Genomic DNA, 20,670 nt, shown 5'->3' with positions numbered 1-20,670 from the left:
TATTTTTATTGTGATAAGAAATGAAACATGGATAGTGATAAGATATTCTCTTGTATACTGTTATAATGTGATAATCATTGAGTCAACTATAAAAGTTGTATTGAAGCAGTTTCGTAAATCACAGAAAGAATAAAAGACCATTTTGTTCTTTTATTACAATAATAATAGATCAGTATTATAGTTTTTTCTGTGAGAGAGAGAGAGAGAGAGAGAGAGAGAGAGAGAGAGAGAGAGAGAGAGAGAGAGAGAGAGAGATTTTGCTATTTACATTCATAGTATTTGAAAATTTGTAAACGAGTGTATCCTAAAAATGCATTTAGTCATGAAAAGAAGAAGAAAACACAGTAACCAGTGAATCTTGCTCTATGATAAAATTCGCGATTTCGTTAATTTTCCGGGATATGCGTAGTATTTGGGCTCCACAAAAAAGTAAGTAAAGTGATTTATGACAGAATTTAGAGGATACTTACGTAAAAATACATCGGTAGTTTGTAGAACTGTGTAACCACTATCACATTGTGTAAAGATAGTATGTACGAACGAGACTAGGTTTGGTGACATCACGGTGGTCATGCGTATTTTTTTCGTGAATGAATATACATTTATGATAAAAAAATAGTTACTGTACTGCATAAGAGTACCATACTGTAATATTAATGCAATCACATCAAAATAAAGTAATCATTGCATGCTGTAAACATGTAAAGTGTATTTTTGTCTTTTGAAAAATGCATTCCCCAAGGAATTATTCCTTGAAGAGGCTTTTTATTATGAAGATATGCCAATAATATATAAGATATGCGTTTTATTATGAATATATGACAATAATATATAAGGTAAAAATGGTTTTATTACTTTTACGCTTCGTCGCTGATCGCAAACAACAATACGATAATCTATGACAATTATCGTTTGTATGACTGCAGTGTTCAGAGAAGTTGATTACGTTATACCAGAACAATAATGAAGTTTGAATTGAAAATTAATGTTTTCCTAAATGTTATTACTACTGTAATTACACTACTACTATTAACTTTTCTATAAGGTTAAGAATGACAAAGATGCTGTTAAGTGTAACTCAATGTTTACATTTCTGCTGGCTGCTCAACTACAAGTTGATGTCAGTGATGTGTGATTATTCCATGAATAGGCTATATATTCTAGCAGTACTTAACTTAGATGCAGCGATGGCTTGAAGTTCCATGATAGGGATAAATCCAGAAATCAAAGCACAAAAACACAGCGAATAAAAACATGTGTGCGCAAGATGGTGCTAACAAAAAGGATGACCGGTAGGGGCGCTAGTGATGGCGTCGGGAGCGCTGGTGGTAGTCGTAGCTGGGTGCGGGCCTTGCATCGGCCCTGGAGGATTTAGTAGAAGGATGGATCTAAATGGTAAGAGAGAGACCCGTGGTAGTGGTTTCCCTCGCCCCAGAAACCATACCGACACCTTTTATATAAGGTGAGCGAGTCAGATTATTCTGACATTCCAATTTAGCTTTTTTCTCTGGTAATGTTAGCAATATTTACCTTAGAAATGTGTGCTAAAGGGACATTTCACGAAGCAACACGGGCTGGGCCCAGAAATAGTGTATTAGTGTACATGGTACAAGAAATACTGTACGTACATACGTATGTAGTAAAATGTGGAACCTTACCTTTCAAGTGAGGCGATCTCCGAAAGTGGCAACAGAGGAGGAGGACAAATGGCAGAAAACATGAACACTTAACTTTATGAAACACATTAAAAAATGGCAGAAAACATTAACACTAAACTTTACAAAATATATTAACACATGGCAGAAAACATTTAACACTTAATTTTACAAAAAAAAAAAAAAATTTTTTTTTTTATATTTCTTTTACTTTTTATACTTTACATTTTTTTTTCTTTTCAAAATTTCAGTTTCTTCACCACTTTCAACTTTCTCTTTTTTTGTATCACTTGGATCTTCCTGTTTGCTTACTACTACTAAAGGCCTCTTTAAAAAATAACTATCCAAGGAAGCTTGCTTCTACCTACTTTTTACAATGTTCCTGAAATGACTAGGGCAAACATCATCGAATTGCGCAAGCATACGACCTGTGTAAGCCTTTTCGGGGTGTCTCTTTTTTACAAATGATTGCACTTTATGAAAAGCAGCTAGAGCATCCTTAATTTTTGCTGTTGTCTAGGGTCCTCTTCCTCCTCCTCACTGCTGCTAGAGAACTCTTCTTGAATGGCGTTATGTTGCATGGCCTCCAACTCCTTCAGGTCATCCGTCATAAGCTCTTCTTGGTGCTCCTGGAGAAGGTCATTGATGTCGTCCTCGTCGACGACCAGCCCCATGGACTTGCCGAGCGCAACGATCTCGTCAAGATATGGTTGCAAAACAGTTTCAGTATCGTCAACTGTTTCTGAATCTGCATCAGCTCCACCCACGTCGAATCCCTCGAAGTCTCTGGCGTATATGGCATCAGGCCAGAGTTTCCTCCACAAAGAATTCAAGGTTCGCCTCGAAACCTCCTGCCAAGCTTGATCGATGAGTCGGAGGTATATCCCGATATCGAAATGCTCCTTCCAAAATTCACGCAAGGTGAGGTTTGTGGTATCGCTTATGTCGAAACATCTCTTGAAAAGATGTTCGTATACAGCTTCTTGAAGTTCGATATCACTTGCTGGTCCATGGGCTGGATCCAGGAGAGGGGTGGTGTTAGGTGGAAGATAAAGAACCTTGATGAAAGAATACTCCGCCAGGATATCTTCCTCGAGGCCAGGAGGGTGAGCAGGGGCATTGTCCAACAACTGCAGACATTTCAGAGGGAGGCGCTTCTCTTCCAAGAATTTCTTCACTATCGGGCCGAAACAGAGATTTATCCACTCGGTAAACAAAATCCTCGCTACCCAGGCTTTCGCATTAGCCCTCCACATCACTGGAAGCTTCTCCTTTAGCGCTTTGTGGGACTTGAGGCTTGAGGAGTCTCGGAATGATACACAAGTAGGGGCTTGACTTTACAATCCCCACTGGCGTTGGAAGATAGTGCGAGCGTAAGCATGTCTTTCATAGGCTTATGCCCGGGTAGCTTCTTCTCTTCCTCCATGATGTACATCCGACAAGGCATTTTTTTCCATAAAAGGCCAGTCTCGTCACAATTGAAGACTTGCTGAGAACTAGCTTTCGTTGATCGTCATCTCGTCGAACGTCTTAATAAAAGCTTCGGCCGCTTTCGTGTCCGAGCTGGCAGCCTCCCCATGCCGCACCACCGAATGAATGCCAGTCGGTTTCCAAAATTTTTCAAACCACCTACGAGAAGCCTTGAAGTATGGGGTTGGCGTTGATGTCCCTTCTCCTGAGTCGTCTTCGGCCTGGGCAATCAGATCACCAAAAATAGCCATGGTCTTGTGGCAGATTGCTGTCTTGGTTATTGTATCGCCAGCGATTTATTTGTCTTTAATCCATACAAGAAGCAGCCTCTCCGTCTCGTCATGCACGTGGCTCCTCTTGTTGGACAAAATAGTCACACCCTTGGAAGGTGTAGCTGCTTTGATGGCTTCCTTCTGCTCAAGGATGGTGCCTATCGTTGACGGATTTCGGCCGTATTCCTTAGCGATCACACTCAACCGCATGCCAGCCTCATACTTCTTGATTATCTCCATCTTTGTCTCCATAGAAAGCATCGTCTTCACTCCGTGAAGTTCAGCAACTTTCTTGGGACCCATGACTATAATTAAGTTACTAATTAAGTTCTCACACAACACGATAAAGTACAAAGCAAAATCACTAACACGAATTTACGTTAACAAATGAAATCGTATATGTGAACGAACGAATTCTGCGTGCATACGATAACACTGGTGCAACAAAGTGGCTGAAGGATGCCTTTACGTAGAGCATGATGGGATAGATGCTGACCAATAGGAGAGCAGGATCTTACGGCAATAACTAGCATCAGGAACCAATGCGAGAGTGGGAGGATGGTGGCGAGTCTACAGAGTTAGAGGCGCGCAAGTTTTAAAATTGTTCTCGGTGGTCTGGGGGAATCTCGGGACTTAACAGTAACACCCTTACGTAACCTGAATTATTTTCGTAAGCAGAGGCAAGAAAATCTTCGTCTTTGCTTTCGTAACTTGGATTTTTCGTAAGTTGGGACTTTCCTATGTCGAGGTTCCACTGTATTATCTTGGAAGTAGAGAAGAGCAGCAGAATATAAAGTGCTCTTGACCAGGTCTTGCAGCAGCCCACATATCAAAAGTAGTAGTTTATCCATCATCATCACCACCACCAACAACACAGTCACCATAGATTTCAGTTGTCATAATTCCAGTAAGCATTGTATGTGGTTTGAAATAGCTGCCATAGTAGTAAACTTTTCATCATAGAATATTTTGTATTATACAACTAAAATTTGAATATTACTAAGGACAATTTGTAACACTTTACACAAAATAAATGTTAAACCAATTTAATGTTTTTTTAGAAACTGATTTAGAATTTGTTCATTCTTGGTGTAATTTCATTATCACCATGACATTTACTATTGCAGTAATAACCCCATATGAACATTTTCATTCAGGATCACAGCCTCTAGAATAGCTGTTGATTAATGGATGGGTATAACTATTTCAAAATGAATTTAGCCTTTTGAATGATGATTATCAAATATCTCAGAATAGTATATTATTTACCTTCAGTTGATTTCAAAATATTTGTTCATACACGAACAAACCTTCGTTCTTAACAATAGGATAATTTCTAGTGTCTAGCTGGATCCAGTTAAAAAAGCAGATGAAAGCAAGGAATCTTGATATCTGGCAACACATGCGTAGATCGGGTGAAGAGTGGTCAAGGGCCACGCATCTACGCTAGTCTTTTCTTGACCGCCTGGGCGAGAGTTGTGTTTACCTCTCTTGGCCTTTTTTTTATGGCTGCTTCTGCTCCTTCTTGGCGTCGGCGTGTGTGCCCCGGTGTTCCTGGTTTTCTGAGTTCTCGTTTTTTGGCTTTGGCAGAGACCGACCCTCACATCACATGCAGTAGGTGTTGTTCCAATTTTTGTACTATTACGAATCCTTGCATGGAAAGCCGGGCATGGCCTAAGGAGCAGTGGAGGAAGTTTTATGGCAAGAGGGAACATCGGAGAGTCTCGACTCTTCCTACTTAGGAGAGCTTTGCTCCTATTCTCAAAGTTTTTGTCTTCCGCAGTAGTCAACCCCCAAGCGTTGTCCCTGCATCTCCTTCCTTTTCTTCCATCGATTCGTCGATGGAAGTATCGGGAGGTCGCCAGGGTAATATTTGTAATGTAGCCTCCTCTTCCTCAGGAGCTTTTTTCGGTTCCCGAGAAAGGTGAGGTTTTTTTCATCATTCTCTTCTTACAGTGTCGGAGGCTTCCAAAATGGCGGCGATTTGGAAGACACTTGGGCTAGGGGGTACCCGGTCCTTTGAGGGGTTGCTTGTGCATTTTGTGGAGGCTCGCACCCCCTTCCTGGTCTGGCCAGGCCATCCCCCCTCCTCCCTGCCTCGTCTTCATGGATAGCAGCAGTCGGCCATCTTGTATTGCTCTGCCATTGTCTGCCGCTGCTTTGAGTCGGAGTGACGCCGCGCGTCAGCCCTGTTGATGACGTCACGGGGTCCATCTTTGTGTATTCCTCCGCCTTGCTTAGCCTTGTCTTCAGAGCCTTCTCTGGCTCATCAGTCTGAGGTCATATGCCAGGCAGTGCTTCAGAGGTTGGACTCGATATTAGATGTGAAGTTGGCTGCCTTATCTGTTGGGAGGATTGGTAGGAAACGTGTTGCTACGTCCCCGCTTTTCGAGAAGAGTGCACATAAGAAACTAGTGCTGTCTTCCTCTCTATCTTCCCCCTCTACGCCTCGTCAGCATATCAAGCATTGGAAGGCTAAGGACTTTGCCCTTCCTTCGTCTTCAAGGGAGGAACAACGCGGACGTGTTCCCGAGAGTGCCGTGGTTTTGGACGGTGTTAGTGGTGTGCGTTCTGTAGGGGTTGCTTCATCGTCTGCCTCATATCTCGAACATGCAACCCCCCACCCCCGTCCGTCCTTGCACATTGCAAGTGTGTTGCAACCTCCCCTGCCCTGTTCACGTGATGTTAGTGCTTCTTCTTCTCCAAGGCCTATTCGTCGCCATAAAGATCTGAGGGCGCCTGTCAAGAGGTCGAAGGTAGTGAGCACGGAGTTGGCGCAACTGAAGTGTTTGCCTGCCTCTCTCTCACTGGTGCTTCCAAGAGTTCGACTTAAGGGATTCTCCGTCTATCTCGAGTGTTCAAGCTTCCCCCCATCTCACGTACGTATGGCCACCACACCCGTGACCATTCATGGACATGTGGAGTCATCTGTTAAGTGATGTGCCTAGTGTAACAATGGATCCGTCTCGGAAGCTGACGCTTGGACCCAGCCCAGACAGGTTAGTATGGGTTTCGGGCTGTTTGACTGCTAACCCTTCTGTTTATTTGGATGGAGAAGGCGCATTAGAAGAGCCTACACACCCTTCTCGTTGTCGGTCTCCAGTGCCGGAGCAGGAGGAGGGAGACACGCATGAGTTTCTGTCTTCCTATTCAGAAGTTGTTGATCTCATTCGTGGGTTTAACAATTTGGAAAGTAGGACTCAGGCTCGGTCATCTCACACTCCTTCTTGCTTGGAAGCCTTGGTGGGAGCTACTCAGGACCCCAAATCATCTCTTCAGCTTCCTTTGTCGGGGCACGTTCAGTCAGTCTTACAGAAGGTTAACGCCTCTGTTTCTGATTGGGGCAGTTCACTTCGCTCTAGGGGCTCTACCAAACTACTATCCCCGCCTCGCACAAGACATAGAAAGTACTATGCTACGAGCTCTGCATTTTTGTTGTCACGCCACCTTAACCCAGACGTCATTTGCCTGAAGCTGGGTTTGACTTAGAAACAGGTGAGGTCGGTGGCTCCGTCCTTTTCTCCGCAAGATGCCTCGGCTTTAGAATCTACGGCGGCCTCCATGTTGCAGACGGTTTCTTGGCTGGACCTCTGGTCTGTGGTTATTGCCAAGATAGCTTCTGACAGGTCCCCTGAAGGGTTGGTGAGTGCCGCCTCGCTTGCCAGTCTATTGCAGTCCGGGGGCAAGGCGTTTTCATATTTGGCTCATCTCGGTGCCAATTTATGGGCTAATCTTTTTCTGATTAGGAGGGACGCGGCTTTGTCTAGGATGGAGAGATCGCTTGACACTGAGTCTTTGCTGGCATTGAGGAACAGAGATCTGTTGGAGTCCCAATTTTTGTTTCCTCGGACAGAACTCGAAAACGCGATAGACCGGCACTGGGCTGACACCAAGGACTGACTGGTGCACCAGGCTGAGTCTAAGTCGGAGTCTCGTCCTCGGAGACGTCCGGCTCCTCGTCCTCCCCCGGTCCTGCAACAGTCGAGGAGATCGTCGCCTGGTAGGCCATCAAGGACCTCGAGTTTGGCAGGGCCTTCCTGTTCGACACAGCCTAAGTCTGAAGATCAGCGCCCCTTTCGCTCCCGTTCTTTAAGTCAAGAAGGGGCCCAAGGGGCAGAGGTCAAGGGAGCCGTCGGTAGGTTAGGCGCCTCTCCCTCTCCTGCGCCATGGGGGGGGGGGGGTTGCCTGGCTGGCCATTGAGCCAAGTGGCAGAGTTATGGGGCAGAGAAGTCAAGCAGCAGCTCAGGAAGGTGTATCCTCCAGATTTTCTGAAGTTCTTGGCTCTTCGGGAGGAAGTGCAGAAAATGCTGGACAAGGATGCGATAGATGAAGTAGTGCGTCCGTCCTCTGGGTTTTTCAGTCACATCTTCTTGGTGCCCAAGGCATCGGGAGGATGGAGGCCCGTGATCAACTTATCCATCTTGAATCGCTTCATCAGGAAGACACAGTTCAAGATGGAGACCCCACACTCGGTGTTGGCAGCCGTGAGGGAAGGCGACTTCATGCTATCGATAGACTTAAGGGACGCATACTTCCAAATCCCTGTTCATCCCACGTCCGGGAAGTTCCTTCGCTTCTCTTTTGTGGACAAGATCTTCGAGTTCAGGGTCTTCTCTCTCGTGTCAAGTTGGGCCCATGCTCAGTGGATCTGTTTGCTGAGGTACCTCGATGATTGGTTAGTCTTGGCAGTTTCCAGGGAGAAGCTGCTGCAGGACAGGGATCGTTGTCTTTGCTTCTGTCTGGACCTGGGCATATTAGTCAACCAGGAAAAGTCGAACCTCATACCCACTCAAAGGATTCTCTACCTGGGCATGGTCATCGATACGACAGTGGGAAAAGTTTTCCCGTCGGATCAGAGATTGGAGAAGTTGCGGGATGCAGCACGCAACTTCCTGTTAAAGTCACATCAGTCAGCTCATCAGTGGCAGATTCTTCTGGGAGTGTTATCTTCCCTGGAGAATCTGGTCCCTCATGGGCGTCTTCATCTTCGGTCTCTGCAATGAGACTGGGAGGATTCTGGTCTCCAGTGGGGGACTCTCCCTTGTTTATGGTTCCTCTGTCTTTGGAAGTGAGAGAAGACCTTTGTTGGTGGTTGGACGACCAGAATCTGTTGAAGGGTGTCCCTCTGTGTTCTCTTCCACTGGACTTCTCCTGTTCTCGGACGCCTCCCTCGCATGTTGGGGCGCACACGTAGGTGGCCTCATCGCTTCAGGTGTTGGAGTTTGGAGGACAAGCAGCAACATATCAATGTCTTGGAGTTGAAGGCGGCTTTCCTGGGTCTGAAGGAGTTTTGGGGGACGGTAGAGGGTCATTCTGTCGTTCTCATGTCAGACAACACCACGGTGGTAGCCTATGTGAACAAACAGGGAGGCCTGGTTTCTCAGCAACTTCATGCCTTGACCGTCAAGCTTCACCAGTGGGCAATCGGCAATTTGGTAGAGCTCTCAGCCAGGTATATCCCAGGGAAACGGAACGTAGTCGCAGACAAACTCAGTGCCTTCATCAAGCGGTGGCAGACAAGCTTTTCCATATTTGGGGGAGACCCATGCTGGACCTTTAAGCAACATGCTACAACAGGAAGCTGGAGGTGTTCTGTTCAGTGGTTCCAGATCCTTTAGCATTTGCAGAAGACGCATTCCAACATCCCTGGGACAACCTGGAAGTGTATGCCTTCCCTCGTTTTGTTTGATCCATCAGGTTCTGAACAGGCTGATGAGTTCACAGGGTCTCAGGATGACTGTGGTAACCCCTCTGTGGCCTCAGGCAGAATGGTTTCCAGATCTGCTGTCGTTGTTGTCAGAGGTTCCGTGGGAGATTCCCCCTTGGCGGCATCTTCTGTGTCAGCCCCATGCAGAAATGTTCCACCGGTCAGTAGAATCCCTCTCTTTTCACGGTTGGAGGCTATCAAGTATCTCCTTCGAGTGAGAGGCTTTTCTCAGAGAACGGCTGGGCACATGTCCAGCAGTCTTAGCAAGTCAACCTCCGCAGTTTACCAAGGCAAATGGGTAAACCTACTGTGATTGGCATCGTAAACGGGGTTTTTCTCCACTCGCGACCTCTATTTAGCGAATAGCAGACTTTTTAACCTTCCTCAGAGATGAGAAACGTTTGTCCGTTTCTGCTATTAGAGGCTACAGGGCGGCACTGAGTTTGGTGTTACGCCTTAAGGGTATTGACATCTCTTCTTCCTAGGAGCTTTCCCTGCTAGTTAAGGGGTTTGAGCAGTCGAGCTCTCCTAGAGAGCTCAAGCCTCCAACGTGGGATGTTTCCTTGGTGCTTAAGAGCTTAACTAAGAGTCCCTATGAGCCCTTGCGTCGCTCATCTGACAGGAACCTGACGCTCAAGACAGTTTTCCTTTTGGCTTTGGCATCTTCCAAGAGAGCTTCACGGTCTGAGTTATGAGGTGAAGCACACCAGGGGTTGGAAGTCAGCGTCCTTCGAATTTGTCCTGGAATTCGTGGCCAAGACTAAAAATCCCTCGGTGCATGATGACAGGTTCACTTCGTTTTCCTTTCTATCACTGACTGACGTTGTGGGTGGTGATGCTCAAGAGCTTTTGTTGTGCCCTGTCCGGGCCCTGTGTTGCTATCTTAAAAGGACCAGGTACCTTAGACCAGGCTGCCGCAGACTTTTTGTTAGCACAGGCCATACAAAGAAAGAGGTGTCTAAGAATACTATCTCCTATTGGATACGGGAAGCCATCAGACAGGCATACTTGACTCTTGATGATTCCACCACCATGTCTGTGCAGGTTAGAGCACATGATGTTAGAGGTATTGGTCCCTCTCTGGCTTTCAAATAGTTCTCTCAGTTCTCGGTATAATTAGGTAGGGATGAAGTTTCATTATGACTAATTTTGATTGCTGAGGGATATGGAACGTTACTGTTAGAAGTATTCCCCCGTATGACACATGGAACACAATTTGAAGAAGAACCTGTTTCCTCTGTGCCACCTGCCTTCACTTAATGCTGACTCAGGTCAGCTCCAATAACCATCAAGTGGGTAACAAGTGCCTTTCCTTCCTTTGTATGATTGAAGGCATTAGGGTTGGATTAGTTTGGTGGTTTACAGTGAATTGAGTATTTGCTTGAAAACCATAAACTTAGTATAAGAATCATGTGTGAAGGGAAGGCGCAGAGGACAGACAAAAGTGGTTTTTGAATTAATTAAAATCAGTCTCTTGTGAAAGTATTGAAACTAAATAAAAAAGTTAGTCTTTGTCTTTATCACCATTTTATTTACATAAATTTTACCTTAAAGTTACCACAAAATAAGTATATTACTTGATTTTATAAAGGAAACAGAAATGTAGCATTTTTTCTTTATTCTTTAAAGATTGAGATTCCATTACGTGTTTTATGTTGTAGAATGCCGAGGTTTTAACTGGCAGTGGTATTGCATGCTTAATTTTTTTGTTGTAGATGATTAGAGGCAGTAATTACAAATATTTTGAGTTATTCTGGAAGTTTTAATAAAACATGAAATTAGCATTTTATTGAGATGGTATACATTTTGATAATGGGATTAAAGTAATAATGATAGTTTTTCTTTCTCCAACAGGATTGTAGTGTATTTACCAGTGTCTATAGCAGTGTAGATAGCCCGTCCCAGAGTAAAGTGTGGAGAATTATACCCCTCGATGCCCCCAACAGTAGTGGTCACTTAGTTTGGGTCTCTGAATTAGGAGATCTTGTTAACGAAACTTGTAAGTAAAGATCAATAAGTTTTAACCTTTCCCTTTGGTTGTGGTTTGCATTTGGAAAACTCATTGACTATGTAAATGATTTCAAGATTTAATGCATTTGTTTTTTTTTATTGTTTATTCCCACAACTGGAGGATTTGTCTTCACTTACTTGAATATTTTTTAGCTATTTATGTTATCTTTTAGGGTACTTGAAGTAAATTCTGTAATAAAAGAAACAGATCTTGCAATGCATAGAATATGACTGTCAGACTGATTAATAAAACATTATCTCTTTTCACTTTCACTTCCGTAAGTGTCATTGGTTTTCACACTATGTTCATAACAACTGTGCAGAATTTTGCTTGAAGATTTCAAGAATTTACTCTAATATGTTATTAACAGGTTCCATTTTCCATGTTATTGATTAGTGCATAATTTTCTTTCAGTATCCGAAGGTTTGAGAGAAATCAAGCCCTTAGTTGTACCTGAAGTATTTACTACGAGAATAAATAGCGGCGATGTTATTTATTCAATGGTTTTTAAGCCCCACAATTTCACACAGGGCAGAAAATACCCAACAGTACTTAGTATATATGGTGGACCTCAAGTCCAATTAGTTACAAATACTTTTAAGGTAAGTTTCTCCAACTAATTGTATTATCAGTACTTGTAAGTTATGCAGTGTCATCATTATTTGCCATAAGGAGGAGGAGGAATTTCAATACACTATTTTTACATGTTTAACTATAAAAAATGCTGTATTTGTATATGCATCTTATAATTTTCTTGGTGTTTATATCATTATCTCTGAAACCTTTATATAGTTCCCAAGCTACAGAAGCAAATTTTCTAAAAAAAATTTGAAGAATTTTGTAAGTTGATGCTCGTTAAACATGAAGTTGATTCCTAACAAACTCATTACTTATGTTAAACATATATTACATCTGTATGAATCCCAGACACTATAGTTATTACAAGAGAAGAATTAGAGAACACCTTTCTGGTAGTAGAGCGCATGTGCATTGTCACTGGCAAGAAGGTCCACAACAAGGAGATTAGATTTATGAAGATGCCCTAACCATACAAACCTTCACTAATCTGTGAGGCTAGGTCAGTCAACGACCACTCCCAGAAAGATGGTCAAATTGATGCTTACGGAAATAAATATACTCATCATCGTTTATTGTAATGTTCTTTCTTTTCTTCTGTTTGTTTTCTTTCAAGAAAGATGCAGAAACTCTCTCTGAACCAGGTACATTATTTATTTGTGATGAGTCTTACCTACTGTTCACTTACTGTTAGTTAGCTATATCTCCACGCCTAGGTGAGTCGGCATTCAAACAAAAAATCAAATGGCTCCCCAGATGACTGCCTAGTTTACCTGTTCTCCACTGGTGTGTTTCGAATGTTTTAGCTCTTGACAGAATTCCTCTGCTGCCATTGCAGTTAGGCGATTGTTGGAATTATATGAAGTTTAGCAGTTTTACACCTGTTTACAGTATTGTAATTTCATTTTCCTAGGATAGCTTCCACTGGAAGCAAAAGCAATAGCATCAGGTGATGTAGGAATGATTTTAGTGTTAGCAGGATGTTGGAATTTGAAGTAGATCAACATTTGGTTTGTACCAGTTGCAAGGGTACTGTGTGATCTTGGAACTAGAAATGAAGAATGTAGGGAATTGTTCTTAGAATTTATGCCTGAATATGTAGGATATAGGGAAGAAAGGAAACCGATAGATTAGAATTTATGCCTAAATATGTCAGATATAGGAAAGAAAGGAAACTGATAGATTGCTAAAGGAATTATTTAGGTCAGGACTTAAACCTGTCAGTTCTCTCCTACTTAGTGTCCCCTCATCTGCAGGTATCCCTACCTAGACTAGGTTTGTTCCTTCACCGTATACAAACATTCCATCCATTACTTAGGATAGATTGCAGCTCAGCTGAAACTACTGGCTAATACATTCTTTTATATACCGAGGTAGTTAACTACTGGGCCGGTAGTTACTTGCCGGGCGGTGGGGAAGCACCACCTCCCCACCAGCTCACTGAGTCATCACTTTGATTACAGCTGGCAGCAAGGAAAGACCTCTCTCTTTTGCTCATGCTGTCTTGTTGAAATTATTCATAGCATTCTTTTTCTCTTTCTAGCTGAATACGAGTATATCTGACTATATGATTATGCGTTCCTGCCCTGGTGTCCAGGGCTGGAGGTGTGGAACTTTCATGAGCAGGATTGATAGACCCCCTCACTCCCTTTGTCCTTCTTGCAGGGGGGATTCCTGTACATCGGAATACCCCTGTGAGGAGTGTCGTACCTGGTCGCCTGCCCAATGGGTTGAGTATTGCCGGCAGCGAAGTAAGAAGAAGAAAAGGGATTCTTCACCTTTGAGTTCCTCCTCGAAGACCAAATGACCCAGACCCTCTGCTTCCTTGTTGGGAACTTGTCCTTCAGGACCTTTGGCGTCTCACTCCTCTGGGAGTGAAGCGCATAAGAGTGACAGTTTTAACTCTTGGCCAGCCTTTGAAAGAGTGAGACCTGCCCATTTCCCCTGGTGAAACGGGAAGGCCTGACCCTTCTAAGGATGAGCCTTGTTTTTTAGTATGTGTTGATGATGCCCTTCGTGTTTTGTGGCCTTTGTTGGGGCTTCCAGGCCTGCCGTTGAAGGAGACTTTTGTCGGCACTCTCCTCCGGGGCTGCTTCTTCCTCCTTAGTCTCCTCGGAGGAGTCAGCCTCATCCTCCCGTGCTGTTAAGGAAGATGCCCTTCCCTCTGCGACGCAACCCCCAGAGCCCTCCCCTGCAGAGGCTCTTTTTGACGCTGACCAGGTCTGTCCTCCTGTCTGCCAACCCTCAGGGATGCGGGCCCTGCAGCTTCCCCTTGTCCCTGGACGAGGTCCTCAGACTCCTCCTGACACACCTTCGAGACCCAGCAGTGACTCAGAGAAGCAGTAAAGACTCCTCTCAGAGACGTGCTGATGTGCGCTCTCCTTGGAAAACTACCAGACACTCATGCAAAAGCTCCTCGTCTTTGTGTGATGCTACGGCATGCACAAAGGATTTACTCTCCTCCTCAATGTGCGATGCTACGGCACACGCACAGGAGGCTTTGCTAATTGCATGCTCCCCTACAGTGTGTAATGCTTTGGCACAGGAGCCTTCATTGGAGAGAGGTCGCAAAGAAACTCTCTCCCCCTCTCAGGGACAACGCGCCCCCCCTTCTACATTGGTGCGTGTGGCAATACAGCGAGAACTACTTCCTGATGCGCGCCTTGTTACTCCTGGACAGTGCACTCCGACAGCATGTGTAATTACGCATGCGTCCTTTAGATAGTGCTCTCCTGTAACACGCGTTACCACACTGCTTCACTGCTGCCTCAGCAACAGAATAAGCGCTCACCGAGACGCGCTACAGCCCGTGTGCGCCAATGCGTGTCACCTGAGCATTTTTCTAAACACTCCAGCAGGTGCTCTCGGTCTCCAGTGTCACACCCCAGACGCGCTCCTTCTTTGGAACGCTCCTCTTCATGTACACACGCAACAAGATGCATATTTTCAACTGTAGAGCATCAACGCTCTCCAGCGCATTCTAACGCGTGCGGCTCTAGGCACTCTCCTGCCCTCACTGACATGTGCTCTTGCTCCTGCAGATACACACGCACCTGTAAAACCTTTTTCCTCTTTTTTGCAATTGTTTCGACAAGGAAAACGGAGACGTCTGAGTCGAAGTAATCGTCCTCGGAATTTCCATCGTCTGCTCATCCTCTGGAGGTCCTATCTTCATTCGAGATCCTTGTAAAGCTGCAACCCAGCCTTCCAAAAGGCAGCCATATAGGCTTTTGCCATTGATCAGAGGTCGTCGTTCCCCGATTCTTCCTCGAGGACAAGGCCGCAAGCGGGCCCCTTCTCCTTCATATGACCTTCCAGCCCCACTTCCAATTCCTCTGGGGAAGTTGGGAGAGCAGTTAAGGGGATTTACTATCCCTAAGCTGCCACAAGTGCTTAATTTCAGGCGAGAGGCACTCTTGAAGCAAAGGCATCCTGTGACTCCTCCTTATGGGTCCAGACCTCCAACCTCTCAAGTTTCTCGATCTCCAAGGGCTTGTTCCCTTGTATAGAAGTATCATATCTTGCCCATCGAGTTCGAACCGGCCCCCTGGCCAAAACGATCTTTTATAACTTTGGATGATTGGAATGCTGGGGGGGAGAGTAAAATGGCCTTTGCTGATGTACAGTCTTGTTCAAGTGCAGGATTGTCATCAGTTTATCATTTTCATTTCATTTCTCATTTTTCCATCTAGCCATACTTTCATTTCAGCGCTGAATGATCTTATAGGTCCCAGCGCTTGGGCTATGCCCTAAATTCCATAATCCATCCATCCATCGAGTTCGAACCCAGCCGAGATCCTCCTGACAGGGCTCCAACAGTGCTTGGGGAGAGGGCTTCATCTCCCCTCTCTTCTCCAGCTTTGCCAGAAGCAGACAGGCATCCTCCAATTCCACCTTCCCCATTCTTGCAAGGGGCTGTCTGACGGGGGCATAAGGACCTTTGGAAGGCAGTGAAGAATCCCCCTTGCGATTCCAAACCTCAAGGGCTCCTGTGGCTCTGGGAGCCTTGGCTCCCAGACCTTCTGCTGCTGGGAGCCTTGACTCCCGAACCTTCTGCTGCCCCTCATGAACAACTTGAGACTCGGCCTTCTTCAAACAAGTTTCAGTGAGGAAGGACTCGCTGCGGGCATCTCGGTCCTCTAAGCTACTCCCCTCTGCTTTCCAGAAGCAGAGAAAGTACTTTGTGGCCCAAGAGGCTGAGCCTTCACCCTTGCCTATAAACCTGACGATAACATCATTGGCACCTGGAGTTTCGCTCCCGACACTTCAACACCGAACCTCAATGCTCTCTTCCCAGGAGATGTCGCAGCTCGAACAAACCACGGTAGCGGCATTGCAAGCAGCTTCAGGGTTGGACTTTTGGGGCGGCATGGTGGGCTTTCTTGCCACCTGAGACTCCAAAGCAGCCTGACAAGCAAGCGACATGGCCTGTCAGCTCCATGACCTTGTTTTGGCAGGGTTTAAAGCTATGGAGTTCTTAGTCCACCAGCTTGCCAACCTCTGGGCCAACCTGGTGCTGAAGCGCAGGGACGCAGTCTCATTGAGGCTTGATCGAGCTGTGGACCCTCAGGATATGACCGACCTGAGGAATGCCTCGCTTCAGGGATCCACCCTCTTTCCATCTTTGGATGAAAACGAGGTGATCGGAAACTTCAGGAGAAAGAGCCAGGATTCTTTGCTGCACCCCACAGCATCCTTCTTTCGGTCCCAACCTCCTGTTGTTTCTGCTCGACGTCAACCTGATCCCTTTCCCACTGCCTCCACCACTCAGCGTTTCTCACCCTCCTGCCAGGGCTGATCCCTTTCCCACTGCCTCCACCACTCAGCAGCTGAGAGGTCAGCAGCCCTTTTCAACCAGGGGTGGTCGAGGGCGAGGCAAACGCGGCAAAAGGAAGAGTATGCCGCGACCAGTGAGGAGGGCCTTCCCCCCTCCAACACGGGTATCGCGTCCCATTCATTAACTCCCCCTCCTCTGATTCGACCCCCGAAGACGTCATCATCCTATTGTCAGGGATCAACGAAGGATCTTGCCCTTCAGGCGAAAGTCCAGGACATGCTGGGGAAGGACACTCTCGAGGAGGTCCTCGACGAGTCTGTAGGCTTCTTCAGTCAACTCATTCTTGTAAAGAAGGCGTCCGGAGGCTGGATATCGGTCATCAACCTCTCAGCCCCCTAGTTAGACAGGCCATTCGTCCTTCCAGATCCCAATCCATCCATTGTCCAGGAAGTATCTTCGTCTTGTTGTAGCGGACAATGTGTTCCAATTCAAGGTCCTATGTTTTGGTCTCCACAGCTCCGCAAGTCTTTACTCGGGTGTTCACCCTAGTGTCAACATGGGCTTATCGCCAGGGCATTCGTCTATTGCGTTACTTAGATGATTGGCTGATACTGGCGCCCTTGGTGGAACTGCTTTGTCTCCACCGAGACAGGGCTCTGGCATTTTGTCACAATCTGGGGATCATGCTGAACTGCAAGAAATCTTCTCTAGAGCCCTCTCAATGACTGGTGTATCTCGGTATGATCCTCGACACTGTTGCAGGGAAAGCCTTTCTGACACCGGAAAGACTGGAACGCTTCTGAAGTGTCGCTCTGCCCTTCCTTCGACAGTCCCAGCTGCCAGCACATCATTGGCAACAGTTGCTGGGACATCAACACCTGGCTTCGGGCCTACGTTCCGACCAAGAATGTTGAGATCATATCAATGTGCTGGAACTTAGAGCTGTTTTCCTGGCACTCCAGCACTTCAGCTCTCTTCTGACAGGTCACTCGGTGGTGCTGATGAGTGGCAACACCACCATAGTGGCATACGTGAACCGTCAAGGTGGTACTGTGTCTCTGCAGCTATGCCAACTAGCAGTGCAGATTCACGAATGGGCAGCTCTCAACTCGGTAGGGTTGACAGCTCAGTTCATTCTAGGCAAACGGAACATCATGGCGGACAATCTGAGCAGGAGGACACAGATTGTTGGCTCCGAATGGTCTTTGGCTCCTCTGATAGCGAACAAAGTTTTGAATTTGTGGGGTTCCCCAATAATAGACCTGTTTGCTACCGCTCTAAATCGGAAGTTGCCAATTTACTGCTCACCAGTTCTAGATCCGGCGGCAGCATTTGAGGACGGGTCCCAGCACCCCTGGGATGGCCTTAACGTCTATTCTCTTCCGCCATTTTGCATGATGCGCCTTATTTTCTTTCCCACAGTTGACTTGTGTGGACGTTGTTGACTCGTGCGGACTTAGCGGAGTCCTTTCATCAAGTCCTGGTGGATGCAATACAGTACTTGCCTGCTGTCGCCTTCTGTCGCCAAGGTTTGCAAAGAAAGACTAATCCTTTAAGCTCTTTTGTTTACCTCCTGTCGGCAGCTGTCTCCTCCTTTCACCCGCTGGCTGAAGAAGAGTTTGAATTGGAGTTTGAGAAACTTACTCTGTATGGTCGGTGTTTGTTGCAACATTATGCTTCGCTGTATCCTCATTTAGTTGAGGAAAAAGGCCACATAGAGAATGTCTTGCTTGTCTTAGCATATTTCGGCGCCCCTCTAAATATTGGAGAAAATAACCAAAGCTTTCTGCTATTAGAGCATGTTTCCTAATTTTTCTTATACTCCAAAGCACAAAGCTCCCTTTAGGTCTGCCTTGGCTTGTCGTGATGTCATCTTGTTTCTTACAAAGTCGCAGAGAGCCGAAGACTTCCTCTTGCGATACAAACGCTTATCAGCACTTTTAACTGTCTTTAGTAGGAGGTTCTGTAACTGCAGGCTGCCTGTACTTAGTAGCTACGTTGTCTCTTCTTTGTGTCAGCTTAGAGAAGTGGAGGAGCCAACCCAGTGAGTTTGTGAAGCCAGCTTTAAGGGTTTGGTGCCACCGGTAGTTTAGCGAGGAAGAGAGTTAACTCATTTCTGATGCTGCAGGGTAATGTCCTCATGCTTATGCTCACTCAGTTTGGAAGAAGTGAGAACACTTTTGTTTGCTGTCTGATTATGCAGCTAAGGTTAAGGCAATAAGGTAGTATCTATTGGTAGTCTTGTTTTATATCTTTCATGGATAAGTGCAGACCTCGGGTTCTGGGATATGGACAGTTGCAACCTCCTGACATGCATGGAGGGACTTTGGACCAGTACCTTATATGGTGGAGACAGTGAAGGGGAGTTGTGATTAATTTTTTTAGTTGTCCTCCACAGGTTTAATCTCTTATAGCTTCCTTTGTCATCTTCAATAGAAATCTCTCTCAGAAGTCTCTTTATAGTAGGAGGTTGTATATAGAGGGAATGATGGTCCAGGCAGTAATGCTTTAGGACGAGCTCCATTAAGCAACTGGAGATATTCTTGGATGTTTTGAGACTAAATAACAAGTGTCCGCCCACATACTTTTTGGTTTTCTAGCATGGTTTTAGTGCCTTTCCAAAGAACGACCAGACTTGTGGTACACATGCAGAACATATTCCACTTACCAATACATCCTCAGTCACGCAAGTTCCTTGAAGATGTATTTACTAGAAGGTATTGCTGTTCTGTGCACTTTGTTTGGTTATTGTGCAGTGCCTCTATAAGTTTTGTCTCAGACTTGTTGCCCTTTGGTGGATGATGCAGACTTAGGAGCAAGAGACACTTTTACTGAATCAATGGTTCAAGTTGGCCAACTCTGTCAACATTATTCCAAAGGTCAAGGACCTGTTGCTGCCTCTGGCCCAATTTCTATGCATTATATTTTTAATTTTTGTATCCCCATTCTTATCTAGTGATGTAGGGATGATACTTAATAATGCATGCTTGTCAGTCAAAGATGAGTAGGCACATGCTTCTTGAATAATTTTAGGACTGAAGGAAACTTCCTATATGGTAAGGGCTTTTCCTTATTAGGAAACATGGCCTCACTGGGGATTTTCTCAGATAATCATGCCCAATTAATGTATGGTTTTGACATAAGAATTATGACTTACAAATAATTTTTATTAAATTTGTTAGTAATCCAGAACCATCTCTGCCTACAATGGCCTTTACATCCGTAAGTTCAGCAGTTGCTGTGGGATTTAAGGAGCACTTATTTAGACTTATTAGCATGTAGATGAACAGGAACACCCGAATAATTGCTACTCATTTGATGGCCCTCAGGTTTGAGCAGTGGATGTTTCCTATTGAGCAATTTCAAGTTCTAGAATTGCTTAGTTTCTCCTGTAGAGCCCTTGTAGCCTCAGGGCAAATGATTTTCAGAATTTCTAATGCTCTCCGTAGATGTCTCTCATTCTTCCATGAAGAGGAAATCAACTCAACTACACAATTCCATACACGTCCAATAACTTGTTCATTTCCTTAACTGCTTGGAGATGTTAGAATGTCCCCTCCCAATAAGAAGTTTTTCAAGTTATAGGATCTGTCCTTAATTGAAAACACCCATGGCCTGGGGTCAGAAGCAGTGGTCTGTGTATTGCTGAGGGTGCCATTCTAGAGGAATTTTCAGCACCTGGAACCTTGTAGACATCAATGTTTTCAGTTTAGAGATAGCAAGACTTTTCACTATCTACTTCCAAAGTTATCCTTCCATACTTTCCATACTTTCCTCGGTATTGCAACCTGTACTTTTAGCTCTCGCTGAGGATCAGCACTATAAGGTGTTAAGATAGAAACCCCTTTATCTCTATATCAGTCTCTCTCTGGAGTTTAGATGCAGGTCTAAACTTTTATCTGAGTTCACTATGAAACCATCTACTATTTAGCACTATAAGTAGTTAATAGTACATTTATTGCCAGCACCCTTCTTTAAGCTGTTGTAAAGACATTGCTATTTTATCTTTCTGCCTTAGAGCTGAGGGTGATGTTAAGGCTATGTTTTACAGTGACCTGCAAGAATTCTTTTCTAACCTCCTTAGTGGGGAAGAAGAGGAAGCTTCTCTGTCCTGTTGGGGCAATTAAATCTTAATCAGATAGGTTAACCTAGAATATCTTTATCCTCCTTTTAGAAACCTAGAACACCTTTGTCAAAAGTTA

At 45.1% G+C, this 20,670-nt stretch overlaps 1 protein-coding gene across 1 annotated transcript in view; it reads left to right on the top strand.

Annotated features, from left to right (window-relative positions):
- The window catches only part of LOC135219325 (dipeptidyl peptidase 8-like), a 257,424-nt gene that overhangs the window by 166,736 nt on the left and 70,018 nt on the right, over window positions 1–20,670 (top strand). Inside the window, exons 11-12 of the mRNA XM_064255989.1 lie at window positions 10,959–11,103; window positions 11,530–11,717. Coding sequence (XP_064112059.1) covers window positions 10,959–11,103; window positions 11,530–11,717 — 333 coding nt within the window. The remainder of the gene's footprint in view (window positions 1–10,958; window positions 11,104–11,529; window positions 11,718–20,670) is intronic.

This window comes from Macrobrachium nipponense, chromosome 1, assembly GCF_015104395.2.
Source record: "Macrobrachium nipponense isolate FS-2020 chromosome 1, ASM1510439v2, whole genome shotgun sequence".
Taxonomy (NCBI): domain Eukaryota; kingdom Metazoa; phylum Arthropoda; class Malacostraca; order Decapoda; family Palaemonidae; genus Macrobrachium; species Macrobrachium nipponense.
The sequence above is the reverse complement of the archived record's forward strand: the minus strand, read 5'-3'. Positions and strand labels throughout refer to the sequence as shown.